Source organism: Gossypium raimondii, chromosome 3 (genome assembly GCF_025698545.1).
Source record: "Gossypium raimondii isolate GPD5lz chromosome 3, ASM2569854v1, whole genome shotgun sequence".
Taxonomy (NCBI): domain Eukaryota; kingdom Viridiplantae; phylum Streptophyta; class Magnoliopsida; order Malvales; family Malvaceae; genus Gossypium; species Gossypium raimondii.
In genome coordinates, this window is record NC_068567.1 from 18,896,731 (window position 1) to 18,917,326 (window position 20,596).

The following is a 20,596-nucleotide window of genomic DNA, read 5'->3' on the forward strand; positions in this document are numbered from 1 at the left end:
TTTCCCTGGTGTTGGGTCAGCAACAAATATCGTGGTGGGTTCAGATTTAATGGTGAGAGCCTCATCTATGAACGACAAAGTGGCGAAGCCGACGGAGGCCTTCGGGCCATGGATGCTTGTTGAATGAAAATCTTGGCATAACTCAAAAAAATGATAATAGCCGAAATTGATGCCTTGAACTCTAATGGAAATAAAATCCCCATAAATGAAGCCAAGATAATGGATTTAGTAGGAGTGAGATTTAAAAGGGTGATTTATTAAAGGAGAAAAGTCAGGGTTTCCTTAAAGAGAGAAAAATATTAATGGGGCAACAACATGGGTCTTCAATGTTTTAGCATTTTGAGAAAAGAAAATTTGACCAAGGTAGGGCCTTTAACTAGGGCTGACAACATGGCTGAATTTGGGTCTGGTTCAAATTTTAATGAAAAATAGATTGGCTCATCGATGGAAGACTTAAATAGGGTCGAGAATATGGCTCACTTTGGGCTTGGTTTTAATTTTAAAGAAAAGTAGATTGGGCCATCAATGGAAGCTCCAAATTCAGGGATTGTAGTCGCTGGGAATATTAGAAATGTTGTTTTAATTAGGTTTGAAATTTTAGTTCCAGGAGATAGGGTTTTAAAGGCTTCGAGTGTTTTGGTTAATACAGTACAAGGGGATACCATAACTAATTCTTCCAACTTGGGGACGTTGGCCAATAAGGAGGATTTATCCATCTTAGGTGTTAATGCCCATTTTAATCCAACTTTCAATGACCCAGTGGAGTCTATGGTGGAACTTAATAGTGTGGTTCTTGATCCTGAGAGGCATTCAGTTGTTATTTTCAAAGAGAATAAGGTCCCCAAACTTGCTAAGTCCAATAGTGGTGTTGACTCATGTGGACGAGGTAAAGGGATCCTAGTCTCGAGAGGAAGGGGATCAGGGGTTAAGGGTGGTAATGCCTGTTGTGGCAGCACTTTAGAAAAATAATAAAGGGTTGCAGGGGACGTTTTAAGAACCCTGGTAATGTAAGGGTTCCTTTGTTAAATTCCATAATTCCATGGCCAAGCTTATCAATTCATAGATTGATAATGAGGCTGAAAAGGGAATAATGAAAAGCAGTGATAGTAACTATGAAGGAGGTTGTTGAGCATTTTTTTACGGTATGTTTTTTGCTTATCTCTGTTATTTATTTTTTATGAATTTATTTATTTTTTCCTAGAATTTTTAAGGGTATGCTAGTAGCAAGTTTCCGTAGATTTTTCAGAAGTATAATCGGGAATATAAATCAAATATTGCTGGGCTCTTAGAAATAAGAGTTAGTGGTGGTAAAGTTGATTTGATTATCGCTAGCCTTGGTTTCCAACACTCCTATCGGGTAAAAGTAATTGGTTTCTCTAGAGGTATTTGGGTTGGACGGAAGGAGTCGGTTCAGGTTAAAATTCTTCAAAGTCATTCATAATTTGTTTTGACACGGATCTTTAATAGTTCTTTACAACAATCTATTCTCATCATCTTTGTTTATGGTAGCCTTGATAGTTGTAAACAGAAGTGGCTCTAGGATGCTCTAAAGACCACTATTCTGGTTAATAAATCCCCTTTGGGTGGCAGTTGGTGATTTCAATGCATTTTAAGCCTCCAACGAGAAGAAGGGTGGGAGAGCTAGAGGCAAAAGATGTCATTTCTTTAGGGACTTTATGGATTTGGCTGAGGTTCATGATTTAGGGTTCCGATGTGCTCCCTTCACATGGCGTAGAGGCGGAGTTTATGAGCAACTTAATAGAGTTATTGGGAATGATAAGTGGCTTGTGTCTTTTCTAAATTTTTCAGTGACTCATCTTTCGAGGCTCAAATCTGGTCACAAGCCTCTTTTAATGTCTCTACGACCTACGTTTCATACTATTTTAGGTCGACCTTTTCATTTTCTAGCAGGATGGGTACACAGATTTCTCTGACTTCTTTACGGAGAATTGGAAATTTAATGGTTCTATGTCCAATACAGTGTCCAACTTTATGAGTCAACTCAAAGAGTGGAACAAGAAGGTGTATGGTCATATTGGATTTCGTAAAAAAAAAGGCTACTACAGAAGCTTGATATTGTTCATAGAAGTTTGGATTATTCTTAGTCAAACTCTTTACTAACGTTGGATTTGGAGGTTAGCGAGGAGTTGGAGCAGGTTCTCTTTCATGAAGAACTCTTGTGATTAGCTTTCTTTGGGAGACTAAAACACTAAATTTTTTTCATATGCGTACACTTAAAAAGATAAAGTAGGATTGGATTACTACAATGAAAAATGAGGTAGGGGAGTAGATTTTTTATGATGAAAATTTAAAGCATGAGGCGATTCATTTCTTCAAGAATCTATATAGTGAAGACCCGAGGCCGATGAGAGGACTTCCCATTAGCTCATTCCCGCATCTAAAGGATGACGAGATCCAGTTTCTAAGCAAGCCTGTATCTGATAAGGATATTAAGTCTGTTATGTTTAATATGAGACCTATATAGGCTTTGGGGAGTGACGACTTCCATGCCCTCTTTTATCAAAGTTAGTGGGATCATATTGGGGATTCGGTTTGTGCATGGGTCAAAAGTATTTTTGCAGGTGGAAAAATCGACCCAGAATTAAATAACACTTTAATTGTTCTCATTCCAAAGATTTTGAGCCCTGAATGCTTTTCTCAGTTTTGTCCCATTAATCTGTGTTCGGTTCTTTACAAGTTGGTGATAAAGATCATTGCTAATTGATTCAAGATGGTCTTTCCTCAAATTATTGGCCAACAGTAGACTGGGTTTATTGCGGGGAGAAACACTACTGATAACATTATTATTGCTCAGGAAGTGTTTCATTCCATGAGAATTAAGCGGAAGTCTAGCAATTGGATAGCTGCCAAAATTGATCTGGAGAAAGCATATGATTGAGTACGATGGGATTTTATCAAGGCATCTTTTCATGTTATAGGTATTCCAAACTTTATTAATAATATTATTTTCTGCTATAAAAAATTTCACTATGTAGATTCTTTGGAATGACACACTTACCCAAAAGTTTCAATCGACTAGAGGTGTTCGTCAAGGTAGCCCTCTATCTCCCTATCTTTCATCTTGTGCATGGAATGGCTCGATCACAGTATCCATTCTAATAACAAGTTTGGGTATTAAAGTCCTATTCACTTGTCTTGTTCAACTCCTCCACTTTCTTATCTTTTTTTTTACAGATGATTTGATTTTGTTTGGTCAAGAAGAAGAGGGTCAAGCCACAATTATGAAGAAAGTGTTGGATAGTTTCTGTGAGCATTCTGGACTCAAGATTAATGCTAATAAAACTAATATTTACTTCTCAGAAAGAGTAAATAAGACCTTTGGAAGGTAGCTTATGTAGCTTCTTTGGATTTCGAAGAGTTCAGAATCTTAGGAGCTATCTAGGGGTGCCTTTGTTTCATGAAAAAATAGCTAATAACACATTGTGGTTTATAGTGGATAAGGTTTTAAACAAATTACAGAGTTGGGATGCTAGGTCGTTGTCATTAGCTAGCAGGGCTACTTTGGCCCAGTCAGTCTTGTTGGCAATTCTCAGTTATTTTATGCAGTCAATGATGAAACCCAGAGGCCTTTGTGAGGAAATTGAATGCATGGTGCGTCAGTTTGTGTGGGGATATTCGAGCAGTAGGTAAAAAGTGGCTTTGGTTAGTTGGGAAGATTTTTGCCAGCCTAGGGATCATGGAGGTCTCAGGTTTCGGAAGTTGCAGACCATAACACTTCCTTCATGATGAAACTAGGCTTCAAACTTGTAGTTGATGCTAAACTTCTTTGAACTCAAGTTCTCCGAGCTAAGTATGGGGTTGCAAAAGGTTTGCCCGATACCCTATTGCATAGTAAATATCTGTTCTTGTGGAGAGCCCTCTCAAAGGTTTGGCCACTTGTTCGGGAAAATCTGTTTTGGTCAGTAGGGGATGGGAGAAGTGTCAGATGTTGGTGTGATCCTTGGGTACCAGAGGTAGGGCCTCTCGTTAGTATAATTCCTGGTTATTCAAATCTTGATTTAGGGTGTGTTCTGAGTGATATGGTTTTAGACGATGGCACTTAGAATCTTGAACTATTCCATTTGGTTACCTGAGGTGGTTATTGGTAAGATTATAGGGGTACCCCCACCACATTCAGCCGCTGGTGTCGATAGAATTATCTGGAGAGGTACCTCGACAGGATCCTTCTATTTTAAAAGTGCATATGGGAAACTTTGTGAAACATCTCGGAAGTCGAATGAGGATATGTGGCAGTTTCTTTGGAAGTTTCAATGTCCTCAACGGATTAGATTTTTTATTTGGCTCGCGTTCAAGCACAGGTTGTTGATTAACATGAGAGAGTACGTCGAAGCTTTGGGTACAATTTGGTGTGTAGAGTCTGTGGGCATAATTTTGAAAATGTGTTGTATGCTTTTAGGGATAGCGCTCCAGCGAGAAGCATTTGGAATATTTTAATCCATATGGATCGACATGATAGGTTATATTCGGATAATCTGCAAGATTGGCTCATTTCAAACCTACAAAATTGTCATGATTTTTGCTTCAACGAGGTTAATTGGAAATGTCTTTTTAGGATCATTATTTGGCGTATTTGGAAAAATCAAAATCTCTTCATCTTTCAAGGTACTTCATGGAGTAATGAGGATACTATTAAAGTGTCCTATAGCTGGCCCAAGCAATTTGTTTTGTCTAGACGAGGCAAATTGAGGATGTCTCAGATCCCTTATCTTTGCACACACCTATTTGGAAATTTGGCTTGTTTGAATACTGATGGCTTTGTTAGACACGAAGATGGTCCCGCTGTTGCAGGAGGAATTGTGAGAAACCGAAATAGGGAATAGATCATTGGGTATAATAGATTCTTGGGGAGTTGCTTAGTGTTTGAAGCTGAATTATGAGGTATCTTAAACATGTTAGGGATTTTAATTGATCAAGGCTATGGTGCTGTGGCAATCCAAACTGATAATCTTGAGGTGATTAAACCCATTCAGGATAAACCTATAGGAGGATCCAACTTGGCTTTGATTAGAAGGATTCATCATTTGCTGGCCCAACTTGATCATTGGAGTATTTCATATATTTCTAGAATGGATAATCAGGAGGCAGATACTTTGGCCAAGCTGGCACAAGAGGGAAGACATGGTTTGCAAGTTTTTTAAACATTCTCGATTAAGGGGCTTGGGCTAGCTTATGTAGTCTAGATGTATCTCTTCTTTCTTTTTCATAAAAAAAAAAGCAAACCTAATGACACTAGGAGTCTAAAATCAACTAGATATCAAAGAATTGTGTTGCACGGAGGAAGAAATGTACAACGTGCTTTAACCTACTAACACAAGAAACAATAAAGTATTAGAATGCATAAAGGAATAATGAAAAACAAAAACAAATGAAAACCTAAGGCTAATAGTTAATAAAAATTGCTAAAACCCAAAAATTACGAAGCAACTTGACAAATTTTGTTCGAGGTTTTCTTAATTTCCAAAAATTACAAAATTTAAACTGGAGCCTCCTTAAAAAATGTAGATCTTATCTGGAAAGTTTGACATAAAATTCAACCCACAATTTTTTTTAATTTTCTTTCTTTTTTATATTTCTATTTTTTATTTTTTTGATTACTTTTAAAAAAATATATATATTTTAATATTCTAGGAGAGTGCTAAGAAGCAGTATGTAAAATTTCAAATCACTTGGAAAATGCTTAGCCACTAATTTTTTTTTTCAAAAAAATTATGGGTAAAAAAATTATTTTGAGACTGTTTTGTTGGAAATCAATTTATAAAAACACAAAAAAGGCCCAAAACGCCTAAGAAACTAATACAAATTGATATGGATGCGTGCAAAATAGGATTTTAAGTTTGTCTAAGTCGCGGATTTGGCTTAGAGCTCTAGACGAATGAAGGAGAACTTGAAGCTTGACACAATCTAAAACGCAAAACAAATCCAAGTCAGATCTAAGAATTAAAAATGGAAACAATTAAAATAAGTAATAAAATATAGAAAAAGAACAAGGAATCCAAATTAAAATTAGAAACAATTAAACAAAAATAGAACAAAATAATAAAGAAACAGAACAAGATAGATGAAAAAGATGGAATGTGGCGTGTAAAAATCCTAAGGAGCCTTGGAAACAAGATGAGTCTACAACCCCCTTTAAATAACTTTAATTTCCCAAAAAAAAAAAACTTGGCAAGAAAAAACTTAAAATGATTCTCTCAATAAAAGATTATTAAAACTCTTTTAAAAGAAAACTTAAGAAAAATTCTTGAAGATAGAAACTCAAAGAGAATTTTATTAACTCAAAAGAGAAAAGTTGATGAATGAATATTGAATTATGCAAAATGAAGAGGCATTTGTATAGGCTAACTAAGTATATTGAAACTCTCAAGTATATTGAAACTCTAATTAATGTAAACAAGAATTAATTTTAAATTAAATTTTTTTGTTGACATAAAACTCCTAAATAACTTAAAATATCCAAAATTTGAAATAAATAAATAAATAAATAATAAAACTTAATCAATACAATATTGTGCTTACAAATAATAAAAATTAAGTCTAAAAATCAGAACCAATATGATTTAAACTCAAATTAAAGCTCAAAATTCATAAGTATTAACTCTGCTCGCGCGGTCTCACTAAAACGGTCATAACTTGAGTTCCCGAACTCATAATCGAATGATTTAAAGTGCGTTTTGAATCTAACCGATAGATCTTCAAACGCTGTACAAACATTTCAATCTAGAAATGTGTGGATCCCATCCAAAAAGCCATTGCAAGCCAATTTATTTTCTAAACTTGAAAATCAGTAGCTTCGGTGAATGAAATTTAATAAATTTATCTCATATGAAAAATGGGTCTTAAATTTTATCTAAACCCAATTTTTAATCCTCATATTTTATCCAAACCCTTTTATTTTTTAAGTAAATTTTCTACCCTGTACAGATCACCAACGAACACATTTACTTAAAAAGTAAACCTCTATATAATTATCATCGATCATATTGTTAACTTACGCTAGCATCTTCCCAGCCATCCCGCCTTTTACGATTGATCATGATGTTTTATTTATAATAATTGGTCATGGCAGATATTTTTTTGGAAACAAAGAAAATATGGTAATTTCATTAACCGATGAATTAAGGAGTGTAAAATAATAATCTAGAGAGTCTGTTTACATATACATTGGGTAAAGCTTTTATTTCCTATTGATTTCGTCTCCAACTTGGCAAGCAGTTTGTCCAAACCCTATACAATTCAAAACATGAATCTGGATAAAGGTTGATGAACAACAACAACAAATCACATTTCCAAATCCCAAGTACTCTCTGCAAATACTTTAGGAATCTTCGATTCTCCAACCATGTTGATGGTTGCTGATATCTGGAAAACAAAAAACACTAATCATGGTCAGAAATCATCTCACTCAAGGATTAAACTACCTTATATATAGTAGTTAGATCACTAAGAAAGCATCCATCATCTCAAAAACTCATATTAACTCTTCAAACCTACAAATTAACGTAGTAAGTTAAACAATTTTAACATGTGCCAACAATCCAATGTAAAACTATAGCTATTAGTTGAGGTGGTAGCGGCCTCACCCCTGTGATGGTGAGAACACAAGTTTGAACCTTGAGAAATGCATAACCAAATGTAAAGCAGTGAAAACCCGAGTTATCTAAAAGCTTTTCTTCCCCTTAATTGCTCCACTGTTTCTCTTTCTTCACAATAACCACATGGAGACATCAAATATACAGCTTTTCTCCCATTTGTATGGAAAGGAACAATTTTCCAAGCCTCTATCTGTTGAAGCAACCTGTCATTGCTATATCTAAAATTGCATAACGCCGAGCTATATGACAAATGCAAGTAAGAAAATGACTACGGTTTGATTCCGGAGCTGTTTTATTTAGAACATTGTTAAAGTAGGCAGAATTTGGTCCTGTCAGCATCTAATTTTGCTTCCAAAGCAAAGAGTATCCCATCACTGCAAAGGGTCCTCTTATATACTTCCATAATGGCACTGCCTTGAAGCAAAATCACCTATCTTCATCTTTGATATCATTACCTACTGAAAATTAATGAGACAACTGGCGTTTTATCTTATTCTACTCAGCTCATCCAATAAAAAGCCTTGTCTTAAACAAATAGAGATAACGTGCACATCAACAAAGATATCAAACAATTCAAAGCCTTGCTTGCTTCAAGCTCTCCTCAGCACTTCAAGCCTAACGCTTCAATCTTCTGAAAATATTGTCTCACTTCGATGGGCACCCGTACATGAATCCCGAGATACAACTTTTTAAAGGACCCTTCCAATACATCAAAGAACTTCAAAATATTGATTCTAGCTAACATAGTTTCAGCTTTCAAGCAGCAAGTTGCAATCGACACATTCAAACACTTAAAATTGAATAAAGAAAATAAAAAAAACAGATAAAAGGAAGGAATGTGGATGTGGGTTACCTTAAATGTCCCATTAAACTTGGAATTTCGGGACCACTCCAGGGCAAAGTCCCGACTCCATGACTCATAAGTCGCCTTAAAAACATCGTCATATAATCTCCTCGAAGCTGAAAAATCCCACGCATTCTTCCCCAAATCATAACATGGCTCGTAAGTCGTAACCCCTCCGTGCACGTAACTATATTTCAGCTTAAAGTTCCTCGTTCCGAACATGTAATTAACCGACACTTTGTTCGCCGAATCCAACACCAGTGACCCGTCCATCACCGTTCGGTTTTCCCCATGGCCGTGATTGTAAGTGAGCTTCAACGGTTTCTCCGCAACCTTGATTGAGTTCATAAACTGAAACCGAAAATCCTAATCCCCCAAAAGGAAAAAATAATTCAATCGGTGATTCATGAAAGGAAAAATGGTTTTCAAGTTAAAGTGTACCTTCTTGGGGACATCATAGTCGAAGATGAAGAAGGCTGGTTTTTCAACGGTTAAAGTAAGATTGTTGAGCCTGGGACCTTTGACGACGGTGACATCACTCATGGAGGCGAGTAACTTGACATCGCCGGCCTTGACGGCAAGAGTAACGACGGCGGTGCTCTTGTCGTTTGTGTATCGGCCTTTCAGAGACGCCTTCATTTCTCTCGGAAGATACAAGGAAGGGAGATAAAGAGGGAGAAGTTGGCGGAATTCGGTTTTGTATGTTTGCATGGAAAAGTTTTCAGATTTCAGGTGGACGACGAGCCTAGCTTACCCTCCACTCTTCAATTGAAATTTGGGCTTTCTCGCATATTATGGAACTTCGACCCCGAAATTCAAGCTTTAAAATCTTTTTGTCTTGTATTCAAATATAAATTATTGGTTTAAATTCTTCTATTACTCCTTGTGCTTTGCAAAAATTATAGTTTTAGTCTCTATACTTTTTGAATTAGTCAATTTTAGTGCTTGTGCTTTTTAAGTTTTGAAACTTCAGTCCTGACCCAATGTTTAAATTCAATCATTAGTCTTGTATTATATGTACAGTTGTAGATTTAATCCATAATTTTTAATTTTAGTTAAATCATTCTATCTTGACATGGCATTACACATATAATAATATTTTGGGTGCATCGATTTTGAAAATAACAAAATTTAACTTAATGAATTTAACAATTATCATGTGATGAAAACTAAAATTTTAAAAATTGAGAAGTACCGAGACTAAAAATAACCAAATTAAAATACAAATACTAAATCCACCTAACATAATTTAACCGAAGCTATTTCCTATATTTTCATCTATAAAATTAAATAATTACAGTAAGTATATTCAGGTAGAGTTTGAGAATTTAAATTTTAAAATAAATTTAAAAATGGTTGGATTCAAGAAATTCATATTTTATGCCAAAAGATTATTCACAATGCAATCTAAATTTAAATTCTGAGGTTGAGGTTGCCAAATATAACATAAGAATTGATAAATTAATATGATAAATGGTTATAATCTAATTTCCAATTTATTAAATACAATTTTAAACATAAGTTCTTAATTCTGGCATCATAAAATAGTAATTTTAATAATTTAAAAGGAATAATTAAGTTGGAAATAAATGTTTTGTTTAAACAAACCAATTAAAAAATTACGATTTAATAAAGTTAGATAAGAAAATTAAAAATTGACTATAAAATACGTTAATCAAAACTAATATTGTTCATACAATCAATGCTAGGAATTATTAAAACATTCCAATAATTCTGTTTAAATAATTTATGGTTTAATGGTGTAAAATCCTTTAATTTTTTAAGAGAAGCAATTAAGCCCCTTTTTTTTCACTCAATTGGATAGTTGAATTTTCAAAATGCATCAAAAAAGCTCTCAAACTTTTTCAAAAAAAAAACAATTAAGCCTTTATTTTTTTTTACACTCAATTAGGTACTTGAACTGTCAAAATGCATAAAAAAAGTTCTCAAAGTTTTTCAAAAAAACAATTAAGCTCATGCTTTGTTTTTTGCACTCAATTGCTAAAATGCATCAAGAATGCCCTTTGATCATTAAAGCTAATCGCCCCTAATTTTTTTCCAGTTAAAGCCATCACATGTCACAACCACAGCTGACATGTGGCAAAAATGATAAAAATAAAAATCAAGAAAATTTGTAAAAATTAATAAATTTTAATAAAATTAGAAAAATTTATAAAAATCATAAAAAATATTAAATTTTATAAAAATCATAAAATATATAGAAATGTATAGAAATATAGAAAAGAATATATAAAATTTTATAAAGTCGTAAGAAAATGATAAAAAAATGTAAAAAAATATAAAATACGTAAAAAAATTATAAAAATTATCATACCAAAAGAAGATTATAAATTTTTCATAACTTTTATTGATTTTTATTTTTTATCATTTTTTGCCACATGTTACGCTGCGTTGCGACACGTAATAGCTTTAACTGAGAAAAGAACTGGGGATCGTTAACTTTAACAATCAATGGTTAAAGTTAATGGTTAAAGGTCTTTTTGATGCATTCTATAATTTTTTATGATTTTCATAAAATTTTACAACTTTTTATATATTTTTACAATTGATATATATTCTAATTTTTTAATTTTTTATTAAAATTTAATAATTTTTATAAATTTTATTGATTATTATTATTTTTTATAATTTTTGTTACACGTGACATAGAGGTCATGACATGTGGTGACTTTAATTTTAAAAAATAGGGATAGTTAATTTTAACACCAATTGTTAAAGTTTACGATCAAATGACATTTTGGCAATTGAGTGTAAAAAAAGTAGGGGTTTAATTGTTTTTTTTAAATTTGAGAATTTTTTGATACATTTTAACCGTTCAAAATTTAAATACCTAATTGAGTGAAGAAAATGTGGGCACTTAATTATTTTTTTTGAAAAAGTTTGAGAGAATTTTATTTTATATATTTTGAAAGTTTAAATACATAGTAGCTTCAAATAAAATCCAAAGACTTAAATTTTATTTTATTTTTTTAAAGTTTGAGCTTTTTGCACCCGTCATAATTTATTCCTCTAGCACATTTCGAAAATAGAAAAGAATATCAACGGTACTTCACAATATCACACGCGCGCGTCGAACGCAAACTCAGCTCTTTTCCGCTTCCTTTGAGTTCCCGCCACAAACGCGCGAGTTCCTAAAACCCCCAATTTTTCATCAGCAAGCCCTAAATCATCCCCCGCATTCCTAATACAGACCTGGAATTCCTCGACCTTATCGTCATTTTCCCTGTTGCAGATAGCTCTTCAATCTTCAGGCGAGTTCCACTTTCAAATTTGTTCTTTTTTAGTTTTGGGTAGGATTGGAGAAATGGGAGTTTCTAGTTTCATGCGCTGATGTTAAACTAGTTACTTCTAAACTTAGTGTTTTTGCTTAATAGTGAATAGTTTCTCAGACACTGAAAATTCAAGCCTCGTTTTGAATTTATGTTAGTTACTATCTAATGTAGCTGGAGAGGCTTGACCCATTTGCACTGTCCAGGAATGTGGACACTTGTGGGCGATTGGCACTCAAGTTCCTAAAATTTATCTGAGGGATAATTAGAAGAGCTCGCCTATCCAAATATCATGTTATTGGAGTAGAGATCTCAGATTCTTTCATGAACGTAATGAAAGTTAAGAGTGAAACTGAAGATTTTGACTGCAACAGTGATGATTTTGGCTTAGACAATGTGGTGTTGAAATGGATTAAGGATAGATGCGAAACAAAGAAAAGGAAACGCTTCAACTTTGTTGGTTTAAATAAAGAAACGCTGGAAACCTGCTCTTCTGTGAAACTCGAGTCTCCAAACTTTCAGCACAATGGCGACATACACGATGAACTTGAAGATCCTCTTATCGGTTGGAAATCTGAACTTTTCAAGAATATCAAGAGTAGCGATGAAGATTTGCTTGAACTAAATCGGGATTGGCCTGCGCCTATTGATGTTAAAGTTGAGGTTCCTGAAAGTGAAACCGCTAATGTAAATATTTTGAAGACTGACGTGCCTTATCCTACAACGGAACCCCAATACTGTTCTCTTAATGAAGTGTCCTATGAATACACGGAAGATTCTGAGACCAGGCTTGACGTGGGGCTTTCTGGTTGTGAAACAAAGGAACCTCAGTATTGTTCTCTTAATGAAGTGTCCTATGAATACACGGAAGATTCTGAGACCAGGCTTGACATGGGGCTTTCTGGTTGTGAAACAAAGGAACCTCAGTATTGTTCTCTTAATGAAGTGTCCTATGAATACATGGAAGATTCTGAGACCAGGCTTGACGTGGGGCTTTCTGGCGCTGAAACAAAGGAACGTCAGTATTGTTCTCTTAATGAAGTGTCCTATGAATATAGGGAAAATTTTGAGACCAAGTTTGATGTAGGGGTTTCTAGTTGGGAGATTGTTCAGGTACACAGTCCAGAAAATAATGCGTATTTTGGCTTGTCTGGATATAGGAAAGAAGATTATACCATCCATCCTCTTTCCTATGATGTCTCCTCGGAACAGATGTCTCCAATAAAGGATTATAGCTGTGATGTTTGTGATAGCTGCCAAAATGAGTCTCCCAAGCCAGAGATGCCATGGCAGACAAGCAGGGACAGTTTAATTCTAATTCTTGAGACAAATATTGCTTCTGATACAGAAACGGGGGTCTCATTGTCCCCCATAAAATGCAGTGTTTCAAATGGGGTGTCTTTTGAATCTACTGAAGATGTTGCTCCTAAATCTGGTGCTAGTTTTTCTAGTTGTGAGACTGTAAAGGTAGATAGGCCGGAAATGATCAGCTATCTATGTTCAGACTTGCAAGAATTTGGGAAAGACAGTTATACTGTAGATCCGCTAACCTATGCTGTTCCCTCTGAATTAGTATCTCCTACCAAGGATCATTGTACTGATTTGCATGATAGCTTTAATTTTTCAGAGCACAAGATGTCTTCACAGACCAGCAATCGTGGCCGAGCTGAAATGCCTGAGATGGACACTGATAATTGCTTCCAATGCTTGGAAACTAACAATGAAGATAGTGCGTGCTCCTTTGAGAGCAGAAGTACACATTACTGGTCTTCTAATATTAGAAACATTGTGGTCAGTCCTTCCACTGACAATGGCTTGTATTGGAGTTCATCATGCTTGAAACATGAGAAACATTCAGGCCTTGTTTCTGCTGATTCTTCTTCATCAAAGAAGCAACCCCAGTCACCAGCGCTTATAGCTCGTAATTACTTTGATGCTTCTGGTAAGCCTTTAGCATCACCAGCACCTCAGGATTATCATCAAATGAAGCATCAGCATAGTGCTGAAAGGGTTCTCTCAGGCAGAAAGGTCTGTCAAAATAAGTTGCATGTTGTTTAAGTGACACTAGTTTTGTTCTATTGAAGTGTTTTCTAACTAAATGCTTTGACTTTCAGGCCATTTCTCCAACTTCTCGAGAGAGACTTTGTCGGGCTATGAGATTAACTGGGTTGGATGAAAACGAGTGTCATCGTAAGTTAAAACAGTTATTACACTTGGGTGTTAACTTACTTTTATGCACTGCCTTTTAAATTGGTTTTTATGATATTGAAACTTTCTTATTACTATTATTTGATTGCTTCATCAAAATATATTGAACATGTAAGTGGTAGCCTGGTAGAATTCCAGGAGAATCATATGTTATTTGAGCAAAAATTGAGCTGGGAAAAAGTATTATCAGAATGAAATTGGTCTAATAAAACTGAAATTTCTATGTCTCTTCCATGGTTTATGCAATCAACTTGCAAGTGTTTGGAGCAAAAAAAGTTATTGTGGCTAATAGACAGAATGATATTTTCTTGATATTATGTCCAATTAGTTCTTTCCATATAATGCATGTTGATTCTCGAACAGCTAACATCTCTTTGGTTTAAAATTATAAAAGCATCTGAAAGTGCTAGAAAGTTTCTAGTTGAAGCTTTTCATGATTTGCAACGTGACCTTAGCTAAAGTAAGTATTTTGCGTTAAAATGCTGTAGATATATTATGGATCACCAATCTTGTTTACGGAGACATGTCAGTTTTTTCCTTGTGCATTCCAATCTACTTGATACTCATTGGGTTGTTATACTATCAGAATATAAAGGAAAGCAGAGCCATCATAGGACTTTAAGAGCTCAAGGGCTTGACCATATCTGGAAGGATGGAGTAGCTATCAAGCCAACGTCAACCATGAGAAAAGCAAAACAAGATAAGAAAGAGTCCCCAATGAAGGGCAGTCTAAAGGGTACTTATCCTCCCCAGTGTCGTTCACAAAGCGTGATAGCATTTACACAGCGACAAATGCAGGATTTCCAATCTTTAGCTATGAAACTCACGACAGAGTTGAAGTCAATGAAAAACCTTGTTAAGGGAAAATTTCAGTCGGAGTCGGAGGCCTCTGTAGCTACATCTGCAAATGAAAATGCTGATGAAGTAAGTTATTTTACAACATTCTTGGTTATCACTGAACTAGTTTTAACACATAATTTGTCACGGTTCTCTTTTTAGAGGCTTCTTTCTTTTTGAAGTTCATACATATAATGTATATGTATATTTAGATGGATGGAGTTTATACATCTAATACACTTTACTACCATGGCAGGTCAGGGTAGCCATTGAAAACGCAACAAGAGCTGAAGAATATGCAAGAAGATGGCTTTCTATTTTGACAAGAGATTGCAACCGCTTTTGTAAAATCATGGTATGTTTAGTTTTCTTGATTCTATTGAATTGAAAGCAGAACAAAACTAAAAGGAACAGTCAGTGGATTGGGATTAGGAAATGGAGAGGAAGCAGGAAGAGAGTATGCTTACGAGTTTGCTGATTACTTAGATGGTTTCATTGCAGAGTTTGACGGAGGATAACACTGCTGCATCTGACCGTGAAATCAAAAAAGAAAGGAAGGTTTCTTTTGCTGATGAAGCTGGTGGCATGCCAATGTATTTTAAGAATGACAGGCACAGCCCTTGGAATTAGCTCACATTTTTTGAGAGGTTTAAAAACGTAGATTACCGGTTGAGTAGGCTCAATCATCTTTTACTTGTATATTTACATCTTCAAATTAAATCACCATGGCCAGGTAAATTACTCACAGAACTTCCACTTTTCCACAATCAAGATTCCTAGAAGCGCCATTGATTGAACTATAGATGAAGTGGTAAAAGAATTTTCTTCAAATCTTAAATGGACATCAATATCTACATAATCCTAGTTGAAATAATTGACCAAGTAAAGGAAATTCATACTCAATATCTGAATTTTTGGTAAATAAGATCATTTCGATCAATTCTTTTTATCAACCATAAGCACGAAAATGAAAAATATAAGTATCCAATACATCATAACTCATCGTCAAAATATTGTTTCATCGTAAAGAAAAACAACAAAAACTAAAGCAAATATATAATAATCAAACAGTTTTATTATCCCTTCATATAATAACATATTTGACCCCGGTAGTTGACCTGTAATCATGTCAGCAATTAATTATTTTTAAAATTAAAAAAAGAATTAATTTTTATAATATTTATATTTTTTAATAATTTTTAAAATTTTAAAAATTAATTAATTGATGACATGCATTCACATAATAATCTACGTCAACAAAGTTAAAAACTAAAAAGCCGAACAAAATTAAATAGAAAATTAAAATAAATTTTTTTTGTAAAAATTAAAAATGTCAAATAAATCATTATGTCTAATTCATGAATAGAAAGTTTTACCGGACCTAGAAGGTCCATGAACGTCGAAGGGTTTGAGGCCCGTCATTAAAATTGTGAAATTTTGAGCTATTTGGTCCTGTTATCGAATATATAATTGGCCCTTTATTTGATCAAAGCCCTCGAAAGGCCCAAATTCAAGGCGCCGCTCCCGCTAACTCAGACATTACGCACTTTCCCCACTAAAATAGAATGCCGCCAACTACTAAACCCTAATTCCTTTACTCCCTATTTAAACCACTCAACTCCTCTTCTCTTCCTCAGATTTCCGCCTCCAAAGCTTTCCTTATCATCTGTCCCTGGTTTTCCGCTTCTCTTCTCCTTCTATACTAATACATTTTTAATTTGCTGCGCCTGTTCAATTGATTCTTTTGATCATCTCTAAATAGCTCCTGCAAATTTCCATGTTATGTTATGCTTTTATTTTGGTTGCATCTGTTTACCCTCTCCTTTTGTAGCAAAAATAGGAAAAAATGCCAAAGGAGATATAACAGATGCAAACAATAAAAGGTTAGCTTACCAGCCCGTTGCATTTCATTTCTTTGCCTTGGTGTTAAATGGACTTACCGACATATTTTTTCATTTCGCTGAAAAAAAATTGTTGATTTTTGCTATGTTTATAGATTCTACAACTAAAAGCTTTTTAATGATGGCAAAGGATGAATGTTTATCTTATCCTACACTCTGATGAACCGTGTAGATTCTAATTTTCGCTTATTGATATTCTGATGCTTTTTTTTGTTTTAATTTATTTTTAAAGTGAAGGCAAATGATGTGAAAGTTTCTTATCCTACACACTGAATTATGTATGTAGACTATTAAACTCCGCTTATTATCTGATGCCTTTGCTTTTTTGCCCTTTTTTTGTTTACGAAGTCTTTGAAAAGTGAAGAGTTGTTTGAAATTTTCTATGATGAGAAGAAGCAGACGGGCGGTCTGAATCTGATGCCATGTTGTATGTCTGCAATTATCCACTTGTGGATTTTCTCTGAGCTTTTCATTATTTCAAACTTTCTCTGATTTCTAGCATATTTTTTAAGTTCATGGTTTGAAACTGAAATAAAATATTAACTTTCAATGCAGTGATGAAGTTGCTTCAATTATGTCTGGACATATGAACTCAGCTTATGATTAGCTACGCATCTTCTGAGCATTACTGTATATTTGTCAATAAACTGTATATTCAAATGTATGAAATATTGAGAGTATACCCACCTGTATCAAGAAATTCATACAATATTATTATCCACGGGTTTGAAAGGAGAACGGCAGTTTGGGCAGATGTTTCTCCTTAGAAACCAAAGATCAATACATTGTGTATGGAATATGTGACTACAAACAGGCAAAATCCTTCATCGTTCCCCGACCTGAAAACCATTCAGGCAGACGCCGCACATCATTGTCGTTGCTGAAGCTTAATTTTCTTGAGAATAATAGAACCTAGGGAGTTGCTCTATCTCTTCCATGGACAAACCTGATTCATTGTCTTCTTTGCTGCTTTCTTTGTCATTGGAGAGTAGGTAAAATATTACTAGATAAATCATAACAAGGATCGTAATTCCCAGAAAGGGAGATGGGAGAGAAGGAAGCATTTCCAGGGATGAATAAGTTTTGGAGAGGATTTAAAGCCTGAAATTGGCATGTAAAACGTTGATTGGGTTTTTATGCCTTAAGCTAAGTTTGACTTGAAATTGAATAAGAATAATCACGTTCCTTTGCCTTGAGATTTACTTAAGAGAGAAGCTTATGTAGTCTCTTCTATGGATTCTAAGGAACAAGCCAGTAGGTAAACAGCTTTGCCAGTCCTTTCATAATATTGAAGCAATTCCAGTATCGTAAGTGGCATATCTAAAATAACAAGTGGACATATGACATTTGACTTAGAATTAAAAATGCTCTCGTAATGCAATTCTAGTGTAATATGGAAGAAAAGAAAGCGAGGAAGAAGAGCTCTATTGGAGCACTAAGAAGTTGAAGGACATGGGGACGAACCGAGCAGAAGGCTTGTCTCTTATAAGGATTTGTTTCTAGGTCTAGGATAATGTAGCAGCAGACTGAACAGTTTGCTTGAGAAAGGGATAAAACAAATGGACATGGATTTGATAGATGATGAATCTGAGACAGAAAATGAAGCTGAGGGTGAAATCAAGATTTGCCACTATCTCTAAAGATGAGAAGGAAACTATCAAAGGGAGATGGTGAAGCACTCTCATTGATAAGGTTTTCGACAACCGGAAAGGGGAGATGAAACTCATTGATTTAGGGCATGATTTTTTCCTTGCGAAGTTTGAAAATAGAGGGGACCATGATCAAGATATAGAAGTTGGATAGAATCATTTGAAAATGTAATGCTAATGGGAATTTCTTCGTTAATTCACCCTATAATCTTTTACAGAAGTTCGGTTCAAAAGAGAATTCTACTTGAAATCCACAAAGTAGTGTTTGGGTTAATTTTTGGAAGCTTAAATTCTCGCATAAGCTTATTATTCCTTCCTATGGGAAGTGTGCCATAAGAGGATCTCGGTCAAAGAGATCCTTAGATGTGACAATGATGGAGAAACTGAGAGCCATCTCGTTTTGGAGGACCATTGTCGTTGAGAATTCATGCTTTTAGCTATGATTTGTTCTCGAATTGAATCTTTTAATGGTTGCAAAGAGATAATTTAAAATGTGAAGAGGCAATAAGCTTTTACGCATTATTTATTTGTATTTTGTGAATACTATACTTAGAGCTCATCATGGGTTGGGCCATTCGGCCTAGCTCGAAGGTCCGTCTAAAATGTGAGAAGATTTGGACAAAAATATAAACTTGAAAAATAGGTTTAGATAAAAAAATAAAACTCGTTTAAAAAACAGGTTGGGCTTTGGGTAAGGCATTTTTTGCCTGAGTTTGGCTTGGCCCGAATTCACTAAATGACAAAAAAGTTTGCTTTTTTTAAATATTATTTTCTTGTTGTTTTCTTCCTATTTTGTTATCATTTTATTATTATGTTGTTATTGTTTGGATATTATATAAAACTTATTTTATTATTAATTTTGTTATTATTTTAAAGACATTTGTTAATTTTGTTATTATTTTAGAGACATTTGCTTGTTAAGTTGCATCTATCTTAGTGTTATTTAAGTATACATATTTTTTAAAATTTATTTTCAATTTGTTGGGAAATATTTATTTTGATGTTTTTAGTATTTTTGATATATTATATATATATTTTTAAATTATATAAAAATAATATAAAAATTAATATGGGCAGGTCGGGTCAAGCCCAAGTTTTAGCATTTTTATTCAGGTCAGGCTTGGGCAAAATTTTAGGCCCATTTTTCAGGCCAGGCTCGGGCCTAACAAATGGGTTTGGATTTTTAGTTGAACCTAACTCAGCCCGGCCCATGCACACCTCTAACTATACTTGATCAAGAGTTTGTTTTCTTCTATCATTGAAGTCTGACAATAAAGAAATGTTAACCTTCCAATGTAGGAATCAAAGAGCTAGTGATTGTAGGTTACATTGAATTGAAGGAGGTTTGAATGTCATTTGGACTGTGTCTTTGGAAGAGCGATTTTGGAAACCGATTGTATAAGTGAATGTATCTTACAATTGAACTTTCACTTGGTGAATACATGTTAAAGTTAATTGAAATTGCATGGTAGATTATGCTTTGAATCAACTTTTGTATTTGATTAACTAAATACATATCACACAATGATTTCAATACCAATCAATGCAGAGTTTCTAGGAATTCTATTATGATCATGTGTCTATAGCCTCTTTTCATGAGTATTGTTAGAGTCAAGCTCTTGAGCTCTTAGAAGGTACCACACTTCCACTCATATAGGTAGATCTCATCAAGATTTCCCCCTAATTTTAACACTAACATGTTTATGTTATGAGTCTATCAATAGCGTAATACTCACCACTCCTCTTATCATTACGGGTATCTAGCACTTTTCACTTTGGAATGATATATTATATAATATTTTAAAGTGCTATCAGTCACATACTAATGATGTACTTTGTCTCACTGAATTTAAACTTGATGTAATAGCAAGCGTTAAGTCGAGTTTTCATCATGGGTGACTCAAATAGTATGAGCTTGTAATCGTCCCTAAATTTCCAAATTTTCAACATAACTATGTTAATTTTTTTTATCACATGGTGAAACTATATATTTATTTATCTTGAAAGTTCATAAGCAACATCCTCACCATGTTCAATTACTTATTCTTTCAAAAGAATGTTATCAAGAATATTCTTTATATGATTATTAATTTACAATGATCATTTTATTATTATTATTATTATCATGTCCTTTTACCTAGTAAGATGTTGTAAAGAGGCCTTAAGTCCCTTGATGAAACATGACAACATGTTTGCTACTTCTTATCATAGTCAATACAACATGACATTAAAAAAACACATACATATAAAAGTA

At 34.2% G+C, this 20,596-nt stretch overlaps 2 protein-coding genes, 1 long non-coding RNA gene and 2 other non-coding genes across 5 annotated transcripts; 4 read left to right on the top strand and 1 right to left on the bottom strand.

Moving 5' to 3' along the window:
* Positions 1-7,109: 7,109 nt before the first annotated feature.
* Positions 7,110-9,259, bottom strand: LOC105793782 (outer envelope pore protein 24B, chloroplastic). The gene is made up of 3 exons (XM_012622629.2): positions 8,899-9,259; positions 8,467-8,823; positions 7,110-7,380 (listed from the first exon to the last, which is right to left on the bottom strand). Exons 1-3 carry the CDS (start codon positions 9,166-9,168, stop codon positions 7,300-7,302), a joined length of 708 nt encoding a protein of 235 aa, XP_012478083.1. The 5' UTR covers positions 9,169-9,259; the 3' UTR covers positions 7,110-7,299.
* Positions 9,260-11,523: 2,264 nt separating this feature from the next.
* On the top strand, positions 11,524-15,623 carry LOC105793783 (uncharacterized). Its single transcript, XM_012622630.2, has 5 exons — positions 11,524-13,775; positions 13,862-13,937; positions 14,542-14,879; positions 15,049-15,147; positions 15,294-15,623. Exons 1-5 carry the CDS (start codon positions 12,072-12,074, stop codon positions 15,420-15,422), a joined length of 2,346 nt encoding a protein of 781 aa, XP_012478084.1. The 5' UTR covers positions 11,524-12,071; the 3' UTR covers positions 15,423-15,623.
* A 743-nt stretch (positions 15,624-16,366) lies between these two features.
* Positions 16,367-17,895, top strand: LOC105793784 (uncharacterized). Its single transcript, XR_001133574.2, has 2 exons — positions 16,367-17,120; positions 17,249-17,895. It is a non-coding gene; the product is annotated as an uncharacterized LOC105793784 (long non-coding RNA).
* On the top strand, positions 16,814-16,901 carry LOC128040290 (small nucleolar RNA R16). The gene has a single exon (XR_008194946.1). It is a non-coding gene; the product is annotated as a small nucleolar RNA R16 (small nucleolar RNA).
* On the top strand, positions 16,927-17,012 carry LOC128040289 (small nucleolar RNA R16). The gene has a single exon (XR_008194945.1). It is a non-coding gene; the product is annotated as a small nucleolar RNA R16 (small nucleolar RNA).
* Positions 17,896-20,596: the final 2,701 nt, after the last annotated feature.

What these genes read in the sequence shown, in the direction of transcription:
- LOC105793782 (XM_012622629.2), bottom strand. Translation starts at nt 9,168, where the DNA reads ATGCAAACATACAAAACCGAATTCCGCCAACTTCTCCCTCTTTATCTC. An exon ending in ACTATGATGTCCCCAAGAAG is followed by an intron (nt 8,824 to 8,898) that starts GTACACTTTAAC and finishes TTGGGGGATTAG; the next exon opens with GATTTTCGGTTTCAGTTTAT. An exon ending in AGTTTAATGGGACATTTAAG is followed by an intron (nt 7,381 to 8,466) that starts GTAACCCACATC and finishes TTTGTTTTCCAG; the next exon opens with ATATCAGCAACCATCAACAT.
- LOC105793783 (XM_012622630.2), top strand. Translation starts at nt 12,072, where the DNA reads ATGAACGTAATGAAAGTTAAGAGTGAAACTGAAGATTTTGACTGCAAC. An exon ending in GGATGAAAACGAGTGTCATC is followed by an intron (nt 13,938 to 14,541) that starts GTAAGTTAAAAC and finishes TTATACTATCAG; the next exon opens with AATATAAAGGAAAGCAGAGC. An exon ending in CAAATGAAAATGCTGATGAA is followed by an intron (nt 14,880 to 15,048) that starts GTAAGTTATTTT and finishes CTACCATGGCAG; the next exon opens with GTCAGGGTAGCCATTGAAAA.